General features: G+C 37.5%; 1 protein-coding gene across 3 annotated transcripts in view; it reads right to left on the reverse strand.

Annotated features, from left to right (window-relative positions):
- The window catches only part of KCNK2 (potassium two pore domain channel subfamily K member 2), a 129,724-nt gene that overhangs the window by 24,429 nt on the left and 83,554 nt on the right, over nt 1–21,741 (reverse strand). For all 3 annotated transcript variants that reach the window (XM_071426131.1, XM_071426141.1, XM_071426151.1), the window contains 2 exons: nt 5,951–6,111; nt 3,383–3,569 (listed from right to left, as the gene is read on the reverse strand). In XM_071426131.1, the coding sequence (XP_071282232.1) occupies nt 3,383–3,569; nt 5,951–6,111 (348 nt within the window). The remainder of the gene's footprint in view (nt 1–3,382; nt 3,570–5,950; nt 6,112–21,741) is intronic.

A 21,741-nucleotide genomic window follows, 5' to 3' on the forward strand; every position in this document is an offset into this window, starting at 1 on the left:
AAAGTTCTAAAAAAAATCCTGGAGAACTAAAAGAATTTCTAATATGACAGCCTGTACTACAGTCAATGATACCATTACATTCCTGAATCCTGTCTTCAGCTCTTGGTTCCCTCTTGGTACAGCTGTTGAGTAACACTCTGTTCTTTACCTCCAGAAAGTTCTTCAGGGCTTTTTTACAGCTCTTACTTGCAGTGGCACCAGAAAGCAGAAAGCTTCATGTTAGTGAAAAATTATGGGTATTTCAGAAATTTTTCCCCATACACCAACACAAATGTTAACACAACCACAGGATTACGTGGGGCTTGTAAAATTATGACTTTTTTCTCTGAGATGGCAGTTCCCAGAGAAAAAGATTTGAAAGTTTTCAAATATATAGGAATTTGAGCATTTTGAGGGAATTTTATGGGCTAAAACTGACACACATATATGGATTATCATGTGGGACTCCAGAGCGCTAAAAGAATTATCAATTTGACTTTTATTGCAAGAAGTACACTCTGATATAATTGTCAAGCAGACCATCACTGCCACCATTATGCTTTAAGTTTGACTATAATGCTAAGTGGAAGAAGGTAATTTTCACTGTATTGTTTAAGGAAAAAAAGTCAGAAAAACTAATAAATTAATGTCATTGTGAGGAGGTTTTCAAAATGTGCTGCATCTAGGCATCAAACAGATTGAAGCATCATTTTGTCTGCTGGTTTTTGCCTCACCATGGCAAACCAGAACCAAGACCAGCACGCTCTAGAACCACAATATTCTATCATGACCACCTCTTTTACAGCCTTATACAGAATTACAGGTCTTAACTCTTTGTGTTTCTCCCTTGTTTGCGACACCCAGTTTTCCTAAACTTCAATGAGAGTTCTCCAGGCAAAGCCTACCACAAAAATATCAGCGGCCCTTAGTCTCCACTCTGTAGTTATGACTTACATAAAAGAGAAACAAGCAAACCAAAAAATCACGAAGAAAAGGTACTAATTTGTTGGGGTATAAAAAATTCTGCATACTTCCTCAAAATTAATAAGGAAGCCTAGCTCTTAGGACAAATTCTATCAGCTCTATTGAGAATTGCAATGTCAGTTTCCTTCAAATAATTTTGTACTTATATACACAGCAATGACTGAAAACTTCCACAATGCAAAGCTCAATCAATTAATACCTTACCCTCTTTTTCAAAATTTTTATTTAACTGGCCAATTATGTACTGCAAAAAAACCAAATTTTTGAAAAATCCATCAAGTCACCGGCCAAAACCAGAGTATTTTAGCTCACCCAAAGATATTATTGACTTCATCCCTGTCAGAATATAGTCCCACAGGAATGTTAACCTCCCAGTTGTGATGGAGACAGCCACTTAACCCTGCTCTCTTGAGCGTTGTCTCTGCAAGTACAAATCCCATTGCCCCTTTAAGTCAATAACATATTGCAGTTCAAATACAAGTCCGATGCATGTTGCTCAAAGAAACTAGACAACATTTCTATGCTTTGAAATAATGAATACAGTAGGATTTGAAATTAAATAAAGAACATCTTTCAAGTGAACCATAAAAGGCCATCAGCTATAGAACAATATAATTCAAGGACATTCTGTAGAAAGAGAAAGTGTTTCCTGGTAGAATTAAAAAGCAGACAATGTAGGAAAAAAATTATGATATCAAATGGTCTACAAATAGAAAAGTCTATGGAAATTTATAATGGGAGTAATGATGAATGTACTCAGTGTTCTAGTTAGAGCCAAGTGGGCCATTTCACATAATGCTTTACAGTAAATATAACCAGGCCTTTATACACTATCATTTTTATTCCCTGTCATCCACATACCCTTTAGGAATGAAAGTCTAAACCACCCAGATTCTTGACTTAGAAACGGCATAAATTTTTTATTTAATTTCATGCTAGTTGTTATCTGACCAGAATCACAAATTGTGAAGACAAAATGAAAATAAGAAAAAGAATACAGGAAGGAAAATGGAAAGGCAGAAGTCAAGACATATACAAAGACATTTGGAAACATCACAAATAACTATGTAAAAGTCAAAAGAAATTTGATTTGCTATTTTACAGTTCAGTTCTATAATTTACAAGAATCTTTGGCAAATTTGCAAGCAGTCTAAAAATGAAGGTTTCCTGAGTAGCTTAGTATCTTCAAAAGCAACTAATTTTACCCCCATTTTTCCCACATCATTTATAAATATTGTCAAGCAGTTCCAACACTTTAGAGGTCCTTGTTGGACCTCACCAATCTGAAAAACCTCTGCAAGTGACAAGACCCTTTTCTGCCATCATGGCAAAACTTCAGGCGCATCTGTAAGAGGAGTTACCCAACCTGAGAACCTTGGCTTGGCACACTTGGACTCACACAACACACAGGAGGAGCCCAGAGCCTGGGAGTGTCTACTAAAAACAATTCCCTCCAGCAGAGTCTCTCACTGAGAGCAGACCAGCACAAAAGGCCTTGTGAGCCACCTCTGCCTTGCACTGAGTTCAGAGGTGGGAGAGAGGCATTTCATGAGAGAAATTATGGTTCTGTATCAACAGAAGCATCAGATCAGGCCAAGGAAAGCAAGCCGCAGGTTTGGAGCACAAAGCTCCGAGTTCCTCATCCTCACCTCTACACATCACTGACTTGGATCAATGTGCTTTCTCAGCACAAACAGCATACAATTACACAAATCTAAGAGGTGAACTAACACCACTGACATCTTTTCAAAAAAGAAGTTAACACAGAGAACTGGCCCAGACTTTTTTTTAGCTCAGTATATCAAAGTTATTTACAACTAATTCAGCTTAATGGAACCATAAGAATTGGACACGTTATCTATGGGTTGTGCTAAAACTTCTCCTGACATTACAAAAAACACATGGGCGAATGTGTACTGACAAAGAGTCACAGAGTAGGGTGTAGCAGATCCTACAGAATACAGACATTTCAATGGCAGAAAGAGAGCTCTGGAATATTTTGAAAGTAAGGGATGCACACAAAACTTATATCACTTCACAGGGTGAGGAATTTCAAACAAGTCCAGCTGAAAAATGTATTCAGATTAAAATGCTCTGTTAGTGCTTGCACTTTGTAACCTGTAAGTAAAATAAAACAAAACCCTTACCTGAATGATATTCCACTTAATTTTTAATAGGATAGGACCAGAAAAAAACAGTAGGCAGAGAAATGCACCATGAATTTCACTGTCCCACCTTCTGTCTCTATGCTGTCACATCAACCAAAACAAGGACAGGCCCCATCACATGAATGAAGAAGGATAAAACTGGGAGAGGGGTACCACAAGAGAGATACTTCTGTCCCAAAACCAAGAAAAAAATGCAGAATAAATATCACTGTGCAAAACATTATAAGACAGAGTTATGAAAAAAATCTTACCTGCCACATAGTCACCAAATCCAATGGTAGTTAAAGTGATGACCACAAAGTAAATTGCATCTAACGTGTTCCAGCCTTCTATGTGCTTGAATATAACTGCAGGAAGGGCAACAAACAGCACGCAGCCAAACAGAATGAATATTATTGTTGAAATGATGCGAATCTTTGTCTGACTCACATTCCATTTCTGGAAAGGAAAGGGGAAAGAGAGGAAACCCATTGATAATAAAACTGCACCCATGCACATCAGCACCCATCACCCCCCAGTGCGCACTACATAGCTTTAGAGGACTGCATTATAATTCTCAAACAAACAGGAAAACTCAAGCAGGATTTTATTCTGAAAAGGGTTTCAAAGCAAGCATGACTATCCTAGGAAACATTTGCCAGCAGTAAATGCAGAGCAGGGCTGGATTCTTTATGGGTGAGCAGGATGTGTAGCATTCAGTAATACCAACAGCTGATGATGTAAAAGTTTTGAGGGCTGTCTAGATATTTGAGTGAGTTAAAAGTAGTGCATGCATCTGCAATTTCTCTCATTTGGTACATCCACAAATAATCAACTAAATAAGGTGAATTTTAATCAAGTTCTCTGCAATCAAATAATCAGCTAAACCATATCCTACAAAGCAGAGCTGGAAGGGATGTAAGAGAGCCAAACCTGTCCAAGGACAAGATAAACCCACCTAAGCCATTGGCCAGGCAACCTGTGATCATACTCTTGTAATCTGATAATTTTCCTAATTCTTAACCTACATGTCAACTCCTTCTGTTTAGGTATACTGTTTATGGTCTTATCCAAGACAAATACAGAAATTGTTAATTTTCTCTTTCCACCAAATTTTCACAGGTGTTCTCTTTCAGTTACATGTTCTTTAAACCAAATTTATTTATTTCCTTTTCCTTCCCTTCCTATTTTTCTTGCAATCCCTTGGCACCAGCAAACTAGCCCATGTTTCATTAAGTGCTGTACTCAAAAGTAGATATCAAAAAAATAGCACAAAATGGAATGGAATGAGCCTTTCTTATGCTTTGCCTATTTTCCATGGCAGTATGACATTAACCCATGTTAGCATGTAAACTTCTAGAGTCCACAGAACATTTCCATAAAATTGCACCTAGACAGCTGTTTCCTGACATGCAGCTGCATAAGTTATTATTCCTTCATACATTACTTTGAATTTGTCCTGCTTAAATTTAATCCTATCTAGTCAGACTGCTTTTCAAAAATTTTAAGATCATTTTGATCCTCCAAGTTTTAGTTGTCTCCCCAGCTTGAGACCATCTGCAGATTTAATGAACCACATCATTTAACTGTGGTGTATGCTATTAACATTTTTCTAAACTGCACTACAGCTAGAACAGACCCCTGCAAAATTCCATTTTGCATGCCCAGCGAATTTGACATTTTTCATCCATCCAATGCATGTCAGTTCAACCTAAAAGAAGGGATTATACAAGAAACTTGCACAGAAATCAACTGAAAATGAAATTGTGTTGTTCACAATGGATGTTTTCTTGTTTTTAAGTTTCAGTGGGAACTGTGTTTACAGTCAGCATGATCAAGGTCAAGCTTTTGTAACCCAAAACAGAGTAATAGCTTGTGTTATGGCAAAATAACACAAGCTGTTACACCTGCTCTGACCCATCAGCATCTCCCAGTACTTTAGGCAAGCTAATAAACAGAATTAGAGAGTGTTCCAGACTGCAACATCAAGATCAATGTTTTCACTCAGATATTGTCAAAAGAGGGGATGATACTGCTTTTTATCTCGGGGCATTCTTCTTGTAGGGATACACCCAGAATTAAAAAAAAGGAAAATCATTATCTCTACAAGCAAAAGAGAGGCAGAAATTGATCTCAGAACTTATATACCTTTAAGAAAAAAAAATCAGCTATGAAAACCCAGAAATTATAAAGTGTTCCTATGGAATGTTCTTGCCTTTTTCAGACAAATCTCAATGGAAATCTGTGTTCTTCACTAGTACCTTGTCTGGACACGAACTGATGTTTCAAAGCCAAAAATGCCTTTTCTTAAAAAGCTTTCAAGCTTGTGTTTGCCTGTTACATAAGACTACTTAGCACAGGCCCAGTTTGCATCAAAAACAAAGCCATGTCAGACCTTTTCCATAAAGAAAAGGTGTCCTGCATGCAAGGGTAGGGCTTGGTGTGGAAGACCAGTCCTAACACTTGCAGTGCTGATGCAAACAGCTAAAAAGTTGGTTACTAAGCATTCATTGCTTCAAAAACCCCAGTGAATACATTTCCTATCACAATCTAGATAAAAACCTTTAAGGGTAAGCATCACAGCAGGCTTACGAGTAACAAGAAAAGAGCAAAACCAAAATTATTTGGGAATTATTCCTCTTCCCAGCCATAACAATAGTAGTAACCCAATTCTCAGAGGTGTTCATTAGCAAGTTCAGACTGTGCCAAGTCCTTCCTACCTTTTCCTGTACATCTGATTGCAACAATGAACTATACCCTGTTTTTCAGGGCTTTTCATTTCACTTGTGAGATTCAGAACAAGCAGCAAAAGAACAAAATGAGGCAGTCAGCATACTCACAACAAAGGTATCTTCTACTTTGGCAATTCCTTTTCCAAAGATTGTCCCTAGTTGATCTCCAACACCAGCCAACAGAAAACCAAACAGAGGAATTCCCAATAAGGCATAGATGATACAGAATATCTTTCCACCTTGTGTGCGTGGGGAGATGTTTCCAAAGCCTAAATTACAAACAACTTGGGATGTTTAATAGGTTACACATAATACATTTTAAGTTTTAAAAGAACTGTGGGAACAGAACAGTTAAAAACAGGCTAACCAGGTTAACCATATGACACAACAAACATTCAGAGAAATTAAATGAAAATGTAGGTTGTACAATCCTCTCTGAGCCACTCTCTTATCATCTGCTACATGTAGTTAATAGCAATTGATTGATCTATGCCTTAGACTGCCAGTGTCTGCTGCAGCACCTGTAAATTACACAGGTGTAAACACAACACAGCACCTGTAAGCAACACAATTTTCCTTCACATGGGCCAAGCTTCAAAGTGAAGTGGCTTTAAAAAAGCCCAAACCACTTGGATGAGCAAAACAGGGATTTCTACCATAAATGGGACTGCCTAGATTCTTCATTATTAAAGGCCTTGGTTCCTTCAAACAAAGCTTAGAGATACAGCTCATGGCTCTGTCCATTTGAAAGTGGAAATCATTTTGTCTTCACAGGCTTGTATAAAAGAGCAGCCCAAATTCCTGTGATGGCTCGATTGCTGCTGGTCCACTCAGAACAGAGAAAGTGAAATACAAAGAGCACAGGGTGCAGCACCTGTGGAATGCCCTCAGTACATCTCCCAGGATCAGTATTTAATGATTTGGACAAGGTCACACAGGCAGAACCCTACAAAAAAGTTTCATGAGCTTAAGTCCTGGGTTTTAATTCAAACATTTTTCTCCTCCAAAGGATCAGTCATGTTTTGAGGGAGCAGTAGCAGTAACACCCCAGAATTTCTGACATTATTTCACTTTTTAGCAGAACAACATGCCCTTCAAAGGAGGCAAAAGGGAAAACTTGTCATTAAAAAGACTTACCTTTAGAAATCAGACAAAAGCTTCTTTTAACATTACCTTCTTGTTAGAAAAATAACTTGCAAATAAAAAGCAAAGTGGTTTGGCATGTAGTTGAGAAATTCATCTTAGTGTCTTAAATTTTTCATAAGAAAAACATTATATGCACACAAATCTCTCAAAGAAAATCTATTTTTCTGGAAACAATCCAAGAAATTTTATTTTTAAAGTAGCTTAACATTTTTTTCACAACCTGACAAAATTCCAGCAATATAGAGTTCATTTAATGAATGTCTTAGCTATTTATCAGCATTTGTATCTAAAGATTCTGAGCATGAAGGTTTAAAATGTAGATTTTCTTTATGAAACCTATTTACTTAATTTCTGGTTCTGCCCTCATGTAGGTAAGCTACACCAAAGCTCTGTGGCTAAAACTACTTTTTCCTTTCAGAACACACAAGACAAAACTGTCCCTCACTTAACTTGGAATGGGTTGCTCAGAGAAGCTGTGGGTGCCCCATCCCTGGAAGTGTTCAAGGCCAGGTTGGATGGAGCCCTGAGCAATGTGGTTTAGTGTAAGATGTCCTTTTCCATGGCAGGGAAGTAAGAACTAGATGATATTTTAAGATCCCTTCCAACCCAGGCCATTTTATAATTCGTTACCATAAAATTAAATGACAATGGGAATATATTTTACTCCTAGATAATCCTCTCTGAAATGAGTTATCAGACTGCACTTCTGTAAACAACAAATGCAATATTGATAGAATTCAGTCAGAGAAAAGAAAGTTGATATTTAAATTTTCCCTAAATCTTAGCTCACAAACCTTGTCAAAAAAAGGAAAAAAAAGAAAAAAGAAAAGGAACAAAATCACAGGAAATACCAATTACAGGTTGCAGAGTCCTACAATCTTGTAAATGTTCCCTGCACTAATATATGAAAGAAAGCCTGCATCAGAAAACTGGGAAAATGTCACAGCAACTTTAGACCAACCCAATATGCTTCCTTAAACCAGAGTCAGGGTTAAAATTATAATTCAGGAAATTTCAGCTCCACTGAGTTCACTCTGTCCCTTCGTGCACCAAGGAGTAAAGTTTTAAAATAAAATTAGCTCATCACCAATAAAAAGGGACAAACAGATCCAAGCTGCTCTGTTTTCATAAGCATGCCTGTTCATGGATCAACAGAAGCTTGAATTGTTCCAGGTTATAATTCCTGGGAGGTCTTAATGCAATTCAGAATCAGGGGTCTGGCTACACCAGATTTAGAAAACTCATGCTAGGGGATTTGGCAGTCACGTTTTATTTACTTCTCTACAAAAGCAATGTCTTGCAATGGTGACTAAACACCAGCCCAGTGGAGCACATGCCAAGCAGGCAGTTTTGCTTGGCTGGCCCCATAACACAAGCAGGCACTCTGTGAGCATCCCAGAGCTCTTACAGGGGCTGTTGCTCTGCAGCATGCTTCTCATCTGCTGCTAATTGGTATGAGGACACCAAGTTCACATTCAGCTCTGGGTGTTCTCCCGAAATCAGACTTATGTCTTCCTTGAAGGAAGGGTGGTAGTTCATTTTTACACTCAAATTCTTGGTTTTTATCCTAAAAACTGCCAAGTGCTTTTCTTCCATAAACACAGAAAAGGTATTTTGTGATATTTGTATGATTCAATCACACATTACTGGATAAAATAGCACTCCACCAGGTAGCAGTTCATTTCTGTCCAGATGCTCACTGAGCATTACACAAACCATGGGTAGGGTACATACTTTAGTGACCTGATCTACCAAGGGGTTTCCATCACACATTAATCACATTTCCTACTGTGTCATGTTTTATAACAGTCTGCTGCTGTACACCACAGCCTACTTTGAGAGTTACACAAGTTGTCCTTAAATCCTACTCTCAACTGCTCCAGTGAAAACCTAATCCATTATTTATACAACGGGAGAGAAAATGTATTTATATTTCATATGGTTGATGTAATTCCCAAGAGGTTGGTGTCAGAAAAGTATTATTTCTTTCTTTAAATAATTATAATAAAGACAAAAAAGAGGAATTCTGTTGCTAGGTAAAAACCAAGGAAACTTTAATTTTGGCTGGGAGAAGAGAACATGGCCATAGGAATTCTGCTGCATATCCCTGTGTACCACAGAGCTCCTGCATGTGGAGGGCAGGAACATCTGGCCCCAGTAGCAATGCAGTAGCTCCCTGGTATATTTTCACTTCAGAGTTCCCCTTTCCACTCAAGAGGCAGCATAAAGGCTGCCTTGCTCACAGACAAACCCTGGGGAATCAGCCACATGACAACACAGTCTGCTGGCTCTTCCCTGCCTCAGAGCTCCTTGCTTGGATGGGATGGGGACAGGATGTGCTCACTGCAACTGCACAGGCAGCCTCAGTGCCCTGCTTATTCTTCACATTTTCAGTCCTGTGCTGCTCAAACCTTCCCCTGTTTCTGAGGGGGAAATTCCTAGAACTGGTCCATTCCCCACTTCAACCCAATATACTTGGGTTTGATTGTGGAAATTTACAAGTTTCTTGATTTAAACTTCTAAATTCATCGGAAATCTTCTCTCAAAGCTTTTAATCAATGCTATCTGCCATGAGCAGTACAGAGTACAAAATTTAACTTGCTAAATGGAATCTGTTTCATCCAAAATACTGTCAGCATCATTTCAGACTGTCCTTCCCCGATGCACCCTCCCCACTTCGCTTTCATAACCAGGAGGATGATTTGCCTCCTAATTTCACCAAATCCCTTTCATGTTCTGCTAAATTCTCAGTATGCTTTTAATGAACAAAGGACTTGTCTCTGACAAGCAACTGTGGACAAGAAATGCATTTTACAAGGAGCTTCCAGTAACCCTTGAGTGAATTCTGATTCTTTGATTCTGTGTGAATTAAGAATAAAAGCCTATTGTAAGTAGTTTGTAACTAATTTCTCCACTCAAAAAAGTAACATATTCCAGGGTTTCAGCTCCAAACTCCTAGGAGTCCCCGAGATTCAAATCACGTTCAAAGGAAATCTGTATCCCTTTGGTCAGCTATAGAGGTGGAAGTAGGGGTATGCAAAATGAAAAGGATTTTAAAAAAACCAAAAAAACCACCAAAAAACCCCAAACAAAGAAATATTTTATAGGATTCATTACTTTCATATAGTCTTTTTGACATATTTCTGGGAGAATGAAAGCATCTGTAACTTTCCCATGAGAAGCAGATTCGCTGTTAAGCAGATACAAGTAACTTTAATAACTATATATTACTGCTTTTGAGCAAAACAATGTTTGAAGTTTCAAATTCTAGTTGAGTCTTCCCCCATGACAAACAATAGATTATATTGCAAATATGAAAAAGCTTGAAATGCTATGAATTCTCATACAATTGACATGATACTTTTGTTTAGATGGCAAGCATCCTTGTATTCAAACCTTCATAAAAAGGAAGACTGAAAACTAATTTAAATTTTTTGTGTGTTTTAATTAGAGAGAGCAATTCCTTTGCTTTCTAGTTAACCAGTATCTTCAGAAAACTCTTATGGATACACATTTTCAAAGTGGAGTTAAAAATATAGAGACTCCAAAATGAGCATGTTTTTTACATAAAATTCCTAGACAAAGCAGGGCATCTACTGAAACTACCTAGCTGCAATTAAGTATTTTCCCATGTGAGAGATTATAGGTGTTTTTGATAATTCTAAGACTAGATTTTATTTGCTAAATTGACTGGAAGAGAGTGCTACCACCTATGATTCATTTATTTCAAGTACCTCAGGTAGAATTGAAAGTTCTGGGGAAGTTATGAAACATTTTCTTTCTATACAAGGAAAGATAAATTCAAGTACGAGCAAATGTTTTCTCCATGTTTATGACAAACCTCAGATTAAACAAGGCATCATTCGTGAGATATCAAAAAGAAATTAAATTATCTCAAGTTTATGCTGTATATTTTAAGGTATGAGAAACTACTCTCAGCAGTAGGTTTGGATATGCAGTCCATTGATGGAAGAGCTCAATACTGAGGATAAATGGTTTGGTGAACAGGCACACTCCTAATTACACAAAAGTGGATTACAGAAAGTTGATACTGAGATTTCATAGAGTCAGAGGAAAGGCAGAGCTCCTGGCTGCGGACTCCCAGGAGGCTGGAGCCAGGGGAAGCAGCTGCCATGGCCTTGGCCTCAGCCACCAAACTCTGTGTGCCACTGTCAGTGGCGTTTCCGTGGTTCACATCCACCCTGACCACCCCACTCAATTACAGTGACTGCCCTTCTCAAAGGGCACACGTGGGTTTTGATACTGAATGTCAAATTGATTTTAAGAGATCAAAGGATGCTTTTTCCAGGCCCTAAGGAGCTATCTGGTAAAATCTTTATAAAAGGTACCTCATTGAATTTCTAGAAGATAAAATGCATTTTTCCCTTGAGATCAGCACTTGGGCTCAGGAGATTAGGATTAAATATATCCCTGCCCAACAGTGTCAAAGCAGAGATATGCACTTAATCACAGATGAATAAGATATTCCTTTTAGCATAAATAATGCTCTAGACATAATCATTAAACAGAAAGTCAATGTTTGTACCCATACTGACTATGGGGAAATCCCTCCATACACTGCAGAAATAGCAAAACTTGTACTCATTGTGTGGAAAACAATCCCCATTTTTACACTGATCCCTTTTCCTTTCCTTCTCTTGACTCTTTCCTACACTTCCAGTTTGACATGCTTGTGTATGCCTGTTCTGTATATTTGCATATCTACAAACACATATTCCATGAGGTTTTATGGCTTTGGATACTACAAGTACAAGGGCTTTTCCAGTTCTCCGTGTGACTTCCCTCCCAACATTGCAAAGTAGGTAGAAAATTCCTATTCTCCTTTTTACAGGTAGGTAACTGAAGCACAGAAGGAAGGAAAGTCCAAAGTTCTCTCTATCATTTAGGTCGATAACTCACACCAAACAAGTGGCTGAGCTCTATGCATTATACTGACCATTAATTAGTGGAAGTTTGTCATCTGAAGCCCCCAAAGACCCTCAGGCTTGCTCAAGCTAGAGATACACAGAGATAGGTGCTGCCAATATCCAAAAGCTCTGGGCTCCCCTCCTGTCAGGGCCAACACATGTGCATGCACATACATTCCTGAACACAGAGCAAGAGAATCTGAAGGCTGAACAAGTACAAGGATTACTTGAAAATCTAAACCTCAAATGAATTGAATACAAATACTTTTGCTTTGCAAGTACATTTCTGTGCTATATATACACATGAATTTTTTCACTTATGAACATACTGTGTGCTACAGCCCTTGCTCACAAGCTGCTGCCTGTGGAATCCCATCATGAATATGCAGATAGTGCTCCTCCTTCAAGTTAATTCATCAATTGCATGTACAGAAAATAATTTAACTTTTCAATTTAAGAAATTCCTGCATGAATCCTCCTGATGGAAGAGCCCTGTGCAATAACAGAGATGAAGTTCTCTCTATTTTAGACCATGGTCTGCTAAGAAACCAAAAATCTTTGCTTTACAGAAGTTTGGTGTAATTTCTTCATAGAATTGTTTAGGGTGGGAAAGACTTTAAAGATTGAGTCCAACCATTACCCTAACACCACCAAGCCCACCATTAAACCATGTCCCTAGGTGCCACTTCTACACATCATTTATATGCCTCCAGGGTTGGTGACTCAACCACTTCACTCACCCACTCCAGCTTCTAGAAGCCAATTCTCACAGTTTTAGTCAGGGATTTGGGAACCATGTTGTCACAAATTCCTGCTGTTTATTGAGTGTTTGGTATTCTCTGGATCCCAAACTACAAGATTCTGATTTTTAGCACTAGCCCATAATTCTGTGTCACAAAACTGCAAATAGATTATTTAGAAGGTTCTGATGTTCTGTCTTAAAAATAAAATACATAAAAAACCTGATTTTTAATCTGTCTGAAAAAAAGACATTACCAATACTTCTCTTATAACTAGGAATAATAACAGGAAAGCCTAGACTGACATTAATAAAGTGTGCAATATTCAAGAACTGACAAGACAGAGGTTGATCTCCTTTCAGAGGTTTCTTTTCATCTGTGTTCTGTGGGAGCACTAATCAAATCAATAAAACTTCTTGTAAAAGAACAAGCTATAAATATTCATAGAAAGTAAGTTTCCTTCAAGTCAAAATGCTGTACTGGAGAGGTGAAGGAGTATTCCAAGAAAGGTCTCTGTATGGATTTGGCAGTATTCAATAGCTCACACTGAGTTGCTAAGGCAATTTCTAAAGGAACTGGGTAATGATTATTAAAATATTCTTAGAAGCTTAAACATCAACTCAGATGGCTCTGCCTCCCAGCACAGATTCTGCATTTCATTCAGCTGTCACTTTGCCCAGTAAACAGTATCTACATCTCATCAGTAGTAGAACTTCTGTGCCTTTTTCAATTATTTCCTTTTTGTTGTTGTTGTTATTGTTTGCATTAATTTTTACCTCTAATTCTTATTCTAACAAAATTGAATCGGCTCCAAAAACCAGAAATTCCCACTTGCTTATTTCTTCTGAGTGAGATAGCTTCATGGGAGCAAGATGCCAGGCTAACACAGCTAGCAAAAACATGATGCACTTTAAAGTGAAAAGTTTATATTCCACCCTCGCATGGAACTTTCCCTAGCCACATATGCTTATCAAGTGTAAACATATATCAAATATGACAAAGCAACATTCATTCTGCAAAAAAACTTCATTAGCAATATACTGATGTGCAGATAAAATACATTGTTCCAGGTGATCCACAAAAAAACTAAAAATAGTGAATTTTACATGTAGTGACAAAAACAACCTGATGCTACAACTTTAATGGAAATCTGAAATAACTTTTTTCTAGTGTTTGATGGCTTTCTTACAACCATTTTGTTTCCTAGAAACAAGTTTGCATTTTTGTTTACAAATAAATCAATTCTCAGTGGGTGTTGGGTAAAACAGGCTCTTGCTGGCCTCTCCATCCTAGGGACAAGGCAATCCATATGCTTTCCTGCAGAACAGAAAACCACCCTGCCTGCACATGTTTCTATCTTCCCTACAAAAAATAAAATGTGGTAGAAGCACTCACAAATTAAACTTTGCCAGACTTAGAGCAACAAACTGTAAACACACCTTGGGGTCAGTGAAGTCACAGGTTTAAAACAAGAACTGCAAATCCCATAATCCTGCACTCAGCAGCCTTGGATCAGACCATGGCAAGCTGACACAAGTGGTCAAAATGACTGCAGGTACCCTGACCTGTTAGGTAAACTACAATCCTCTTTCTGGTTTTAAACTTTTCACACACCCTGTTTCACTTCAAGAGGCCTTTCCTCAGGTCAATGTTCAAAAATGCAATTATTTAGCCTCATCAGTTTTTTTCTTCCTGTATCTATCCTTCCTTGTAAGCTACACATATACAGCCCATTTATCCAGAGAAATCCTGGCAAAAACAGCAGTCCAGGGCAGATGGGCAGCAATGATAGAAATACCTATAGAGGTAGCTATACCAGGATGGAAAAATTCCTCATTTGCACATATTTAATATATGTGCAAATATATTGCTTAATATTTATAAGACAAATAATAAGAAAGAAAATATGTCTTCAAGAGAAAATATACACACATTATTTTGTGCATAATGTCAAATAGCTGAGTATTTTATTACTACTAGTAAATAACTGCATTACTTTATGCAGTCCTACCAGCATATTATAAAACAAAAAAGGTTAAGGTTAAAAAAGAAGGAATACTAACAAAAATAAAAGGCTCTGAAGATTTTTATTCATATTATTATTTTCTTTAAAAAGAAAATTAATATTTTGCCAGTGAGGTTCACCAGGTGCATGAAGGTGTGAAGTAGCCTCTTATTCCTTGTTATTCTCTTTTTTCCCCTCCAAAAATCTTTGGAATTAAGACTAATACAGAATAAGTAACTTCCACTGAATTTCCCCTTTGACTTCCAACTACTTATATGTTACGTGCCTGATTCAGCAAAGCAAGTAACATATTTAACTTTAAAAATATTTAAATTTATCTCTATTGAGGTTAAATAGCTGAGCATGAGCATACTCATTCTTTTAGCACATACATCTGCAAAGAGGAACAAGCACATAGTTTGTCAAAGGAAATTTTTAGCAAGTTTTCAACTGATTTTTCAACACTGCCATGATAGAAATCACACTGTCACCAGCTCTTTAATTTCACAGAATTCCACACCATGTAACAAAAGATTTTTGATAAAATGTCATTATCCAAGCAATTCAAGAAAGTGCAATTACAAGACTGCAGAAATTTTCCAAAGAACAAGAATTAATTTCTGCTTCCAGAGCTTTCAGTTTTCAGTGACTTTAAACGATGCAGGTGTGTGGGATTTTCCTCCGCAGTGAGAGTGCTGCAAAAGGCAGTGGAGGATGAGCCCTCTGTGCCTCACCAGCACCTAGCACTGCCTTTTTCACTGAGAGAAGGGTCTTGCCATGCCTCTTCCATGCCTCCATGCAAGACCCTTAGTGAGCTGCCACTCTAGACATTCTCACTGATTCTTTGGCAAACAGAGCAGTCTAAAGATGGGGACCTACAGAAAAGAAGTTTCTTATAAAAGTTTATGGTTCTAAACAGAAGTTCCTAACAGAGAAGCAATTGAACGTAAAATTTTCTCTGTGCATGTTGTGAAGCCATTTAAATTATTATTGTCAGGCAGTGCAAAATAAATTCCAAATGTTTTTGCTTTTAGTACACTGAAGTATTTTGTTTATATTCCCTGCTTGCTTTTGAAAAAAGCCAGTATGATTTACAGTAGATTTACAGGAATCTCAGCACATAGCAAAATTGTGAGCAATTATTACCTTCATACCTTTTTTTTTAAGTATATAGGCTGTGATTTTTCTTTTACAAAGCAAATGGAATCTTTTAGAAGTCTCTAATCACCTCACCTGCACATATGAAAGTAGTTCAAATGGGGATAGAATGCTTCATGAGACAGAGAAGAAGGCTTTCAGCTAAAGATCTCATATTTATAAAATCTTATATTCCAGTTTATGAAGGAAAGAAACACTAAAACAAAAATATATAAAAGTTGCCTACATGTAAAGATACTTCTCAAGCATCATTCCACTTCTTTTCCCAGCCTCCAAAGCCCTCAGCTGGAATATAAATAGCTAAGCTAGAGTGGACTGAGCCATCTGCCTCTACAAACACAGCTTTGGGGCTTGTTTGGACTATGGGATATGTATTCACCCTCCTCTAGACCAGTGTGGAATATGGTCTCAGACCAATCACACCAACCTAGAGTAAAAAAAAATAAAAATAAATATCAAGCAAAGGGAAAATCAAAAGGAAAACAACTGGAGCATCTGACCTCAGATCACCAGCTCTTATATTTAATGATTCTCACCCTCATGGCTGTGAGGCACAAGGTACAATCTACCTCTTCCCTGGTCTTCCCAAAAGACCCCCAGGTACTCCCCCAACCCCAGCTTTAGATCACAGTGGAGACTATCAGCCTTCTGTCCTACTTAAATCTAAATTGCTTGAGGGCATTTTGTGCAGAGTCTGAGAGCACACCTGAGAGCAAATGATGACCCAGGAAAGACACCAGAAGCTAATGAAGTCCTGGATTGCATCACCACTGCCAGACAGTAAAATGAAGGCAGAAAAGGAGAAGGAATGGCCTTTGAGGAGTACATATTGATGTCGTTCAGTATAAAAGTTTTAAGTTTAATGGATGAAGGTTTGATCTAGCTCCTACTTTGAATAAATAGTTCTGCCAATTTGAAATCACAAAAGCCTCCATTTACTTTTTTCTCTGTCTCTCCTTAAGTGTCAGTACATGTTCTGAAAGCCACAGCTCCCTTTTCATCAAAAGCACAATATCTCTTTGAACTGAAAAACAAGTTAAACATTTTCCTGAATATAAAATAATATTGTTTCTCTTCCCCTAAAACATGAAAGTACATATGGAAATACAGACAGAACAGCAATTATTCAAGCTAAGGACAATAAATCTTAATGACTTTTAAATAGAATCGTCCCTGCACTGAGAAGACACATTAATTAAAGCATACCCTGTGCTCTTTTTCAGTCTTTTAAGGTGGATTTTAAAAGGGAGGTAAGAACAGTAACATTTATATATATTCTAATAAGAAGAGCATTAATAGCATTTTCAGCAGATAGTATATATCGATATTAATTTTTTTATTGTTATTATCATACTCTGATATGTGTTTCAGAAAATAACATCTGCCAATAAGACCCACTGAAGGTCACTACTACTCCATTACTACCAGAATAAGCAAATAGTAGATCAGGCTCATCCTTAATTATAGGGGAAGAAGCTTCATCAACATTTTAGCTACTGTGAATTCCATATAGGGTCAGTTTGGAAAAGAAAATGCATAGAATTTAACATTTCCCAATATATATTTCAGAGAAAAAAACCTATATAGAGAAAGAAATCTGCACTCATTTTCTTTAAATGCATTTGTATTTTCACTCAGAAGTTATTTGCCAGAAAAAAAAAATTAGATGTCATTTTCTCCCTCTAAAGATTCCCATTATTTAGGAATATGTGATCCTGAAAATCAAACCAATGTAAGCAAGAATCTATCCTAAAGGGTTTCTAAGAAGTCAAATGCTGCAAATTAGTTTCTTCAATTTTTTTGGCAAATAGCAACAGTTGATTTTGCAGAAACCTGCTTAACAACTGCAAACAGAGAAAACAATACAATATATACTTCCCCAATATTACTTGCTTTATACTCATCTTGAACAATGAAGTTGGAGTTACTATCTAGTGTCCAAATTTGAGAACAAAATTGTCTCCTATTTTAAATATGACTCCTAAATAGAATTAAAATGGAAAAATATTACTCAAAATATTTTGCAACTCCAGCTGTTTTTGCTTATGGGATCTCATTTTCCTCAAGCAGCCAGAATGGCACCTAACTGGTATAACTGGGAAAAGAGTTACTGCTTTAAAAATATCCCACCCAATGCCTACATTAATTTGTTTATGCTGCAATTGTCTGATTCTATTAGAGACTATTCATCAAAAGAATACCATAATCCTCAGTTTATAAGAATTAATTTTCCAGCAATGAATTAAGATATCAAACTGAAGCCTAAAAATTTTCAGCTCACTTTAACCAGGACTTTTTTGGGGGACCAGAAATATTTGAGAAAGCATTTTGTCAGTTAGTTAGGTATATCTTGCAGCTTAATCTGTTAACACAAAAATGGGGGAGGGGGGGATGTTTGTTGCCATTTTGCTTTTTCAGTATGGCTCTGTGACTCTTGGCAGGAAAAGAGCCATCAAATGAATTATTTATGCTTACACACCAACAGATGGAAGCTAAATGACCAAGCAATATGTGCTGGCAGCCCAGAAAGCCAACCATATCCTGGGCTGCATCAAAAGAAGTGTGACCAGCACCAGAGTGATCCTCCAGCTCTACTCTGCTCTGGTGAGACCTCACCTAGAGTGCTGCATCCAGCTCAGGGGTCGCCAAAAGGGGGATGTGAAAGTGCTGGTGCAAGACTAAGGAGGCCATGATCAGAGGGCTGGAGCACCTCAAACATGTAAACAGCCTGAGAGAACTAGGAGTGCTCAGCCTGGAGAAGAGAGGGCCTGAGGAGACCTTACAGCACCTTCTGGAACCTAAAGGGGGCTACAAGAAAGCTGAGAGGGACTTTTTACAAGGGCTTGCAGGAATGGGACAAGGGAGGATGGGCTTAAGATAAGAGAGGGCAGGTTTAGATTGGATATTAGGAAGATGATTTTTGCTGTGAGGGTGGTGAGGCACTGGAACAGGTTGTCCAGAGGAGCTGTGGATACCCATCCTTGGAAATGTTCAAGGCCAGGGTGGATGGGGCTATGAGCAACCTGGGATAGTGGAACATGTCCCTGCCCATGGTGGTGGTATCAGAAGGAATCAGATGATCTCTAAGGTCCTTTCCAACCCAGGCCATTCTATGAGTCTATAAATTACATGTCTATTCATATTTCCAAAGTGGGATTCAACAGTGTAAATCTTCTGACTCCTTTCTTTAAGTGATCATGTACAAACATTATGGTGTTTATCATCTCACATTTTAAATTTTGCCACACCAAAATCAAAATATCTTGAGCCTCTCAGCTGGCTACCAAGACATTAATCAAACCCCTACTGCATCCTAGGTATTTAAGTTAGAATAATTTAAGCATTTAAGAATTTAACAAATTTTTCTCCCCAAAATAAGACCGCAAAACTACTGTCCTCTGTATCTGTGGTCCAACATATGCTAGCCCCAGTCAAAAGGATGAATCCCTGGGACCTAAAGGTTTTCCAAAAACCTGTAGTTTCTAAAATCATTCTAAAGTAGTGTTTTTGTATTCAGATCATAAAAAAAGAAAGAAAACAAAGAGGATAACATCCCACACTGTAAGAATTATAAATGCATGAATGGCCATAACATTTCTTCCAGAAGGGAGTGCTGGTAATTTGGGTTCCTTGATACCTGAACCCTAGAGCACTACATACATTAAAATTATGAACAATCGGACTAGAAATATTTTTTCTAAACAATTCTACTTTAACTTATACATATTTCTATGATTTAGAAGGATCAATATAGATAAAAAGTTTGGAACCTAAATAGATTCTTAATGAAATACCTACAGGTGGAACCTATTATCAAAAGAAATACTATTCTCAAATTCATCCTTCAGTAGTATAAAATGGGTAAGGATGCCTTCTAGAGGAAGGCACGCAGGTAAAGCTGAATGATCCAAAGCTGCCTCTAATTGAAATATCCATTATGAGAACAAGTAGACATAGGACTGGCATACAACCACACTCAGGAAACAGAGAGGACATAAAAAGATTCTACATAATAGTATCATATTCTTTTCATGTCTTCAATTATACTAATGTAGCATCCACACACAAAAATTAATTAGGTGAAACAGATGTGCCTCTCCTTGTTACTTGTGTCAAGAAAATTGCTCCAGAAATTAGCTCAAGCTAAATCAAAGTGTTCCAGAAATACAGTAACAGTAGCTCTTATGAATTCATATTGCTGCATTTATTGAAGCAAACAAGAATTTCCTTCCAAAAAGACACTAAGACTTTGAGCACTCTTGCCCTCAGTATTCACTTATACAGGTTACAAATACATGCACACTATAATGAAAACAGACCAAATCATGAGTCTTCATAAAAAGAGTCACTCTCCTATCTGTTGTAGTGAAAAAGAGGAATCAAATTTAAAGATCACAATCTTCAATGGTATATAAAACCCTTCCAAAAAGCACTAACATGTACTGGACACTGTTCTGAAAGTGAAATTTCAGGTTGCCTGTACTGATGAGATGCCTCAGAACTTGGACATCACAATATGTTGATGATGAAACACAAACCATCTTCCTTATCTTGAGAAGACTCTTGCCAATTAAAATGTAAATCAGCTACCAGAATAATATAACCATTTTCAAATATCTCAAAAAATAATCTGCCTTTGAGGTTAAATATATTTTCTGGTAAGTATTGACAAAAAAAAAAAAAGAAAAATTTAAATTGTATATTTATTACTTTCTAAATAGGCAATGCTTCTTCCAATTCAAGCAAAGAACACAGTGACCTGAAAATAAGTGTATGCAATTCTAGAGAGGGAGTAACTGGCTCTATATACCAAAATTATTTCCCTGCACATCTTTAAAAAGGCTACTGGATATGACTAAGCCACTTGATGCTACCTCCTCTATCCTGAACAATAGCCTCCAGATGCTCATTTTCATATATCAGTACAACTGGAGGGAAAAAATATATATATCATAACTGTGATGCTGTGATGTCTGCAGTGGAGAAATACAGAGGCCGGAATTGAGCTTTCCATGGAGCCCTCTTCAGCTGAAAACTCCATGGTGTGCCTCAGCTGCATGGCTCAGACCTCTGCTCATAAAGCCTTGGTACACACTACAGAGTCCTAATAAACATCCAGGGCACTGCCAGTCTTCCCTACTGCTTCCCACTGTTAACCATCATTTTGGTCAACTGAGAATCTACAAATTACCACACAATTTAGATTAGGAAATGCAGGTTTCCACATAAAAATATCCCCAAACCCAAAGTTTCCTCTATTCAGTATCTAATCTTTGCATATGGCAGCATTTAGCCAACAAAAAATTAATTTCTTACTTGGCATCAATATTCTTAGATGCAGGCTTGCCTGTAACAATGGTGCAAGACTAGGAGAAACTTTGCTCTCAAACAGCTTTAGAGAGAAGGAACTTCAAATCAATTTTTTAGGATGGAACTAAAAGCTACACACTTCTTTAGGCAGCTCATGTTTCCCTTTTACTATCACTCATTTTAAAATCCTACCACTCTCAAGCTGATTCAAGAACAAATATCACCCTGCAAAGTTAATGTCATGCATATGAAAAATACAGACCTTGAAACTGAATGTATACCCTGGCCTTTGGATTGTCATGTAATAAAATTAAGAATATAAATTATAACACAACTTCTTCCTGTAAGAGCTCCCTGATGAACAAAATCAGCTATTCAATATTTCTCCAGGTTCTTTGTGACAAAAAGTAAGACAGACATGTTGCTAACTCGATTTCTCTTTCTCAGGGAAGCCACGAGTGATGTCCTTCTGCCCCACTGCATTTCGCAGCTGGTACAAAGGCTACATCTGCTCGCTCACTATCCTCAGATGTTACTCCCCACAACTGTTTTTGGCATCAGCTACCAGCTACCCCTGTGCTGCTTGTTATCTTCTATAAAATGGATGAGGAA

Source organism: Agelaius tricolor, unplaced genomic scaffold (assembly GCF_023055355.1).
Source record: "Agelaius tricolor isolate 1412-34295 unplaced genomic scaffold, bAgeTri1.0.p SCAF_1, whole genome shotgun sequence".
Classification (NCBI taxonomy): Eukaryota; Metazoa; Chordata; class Aves; order Passeriformes; family Icteridae; genus Agelaius; species Agelaius tricolor.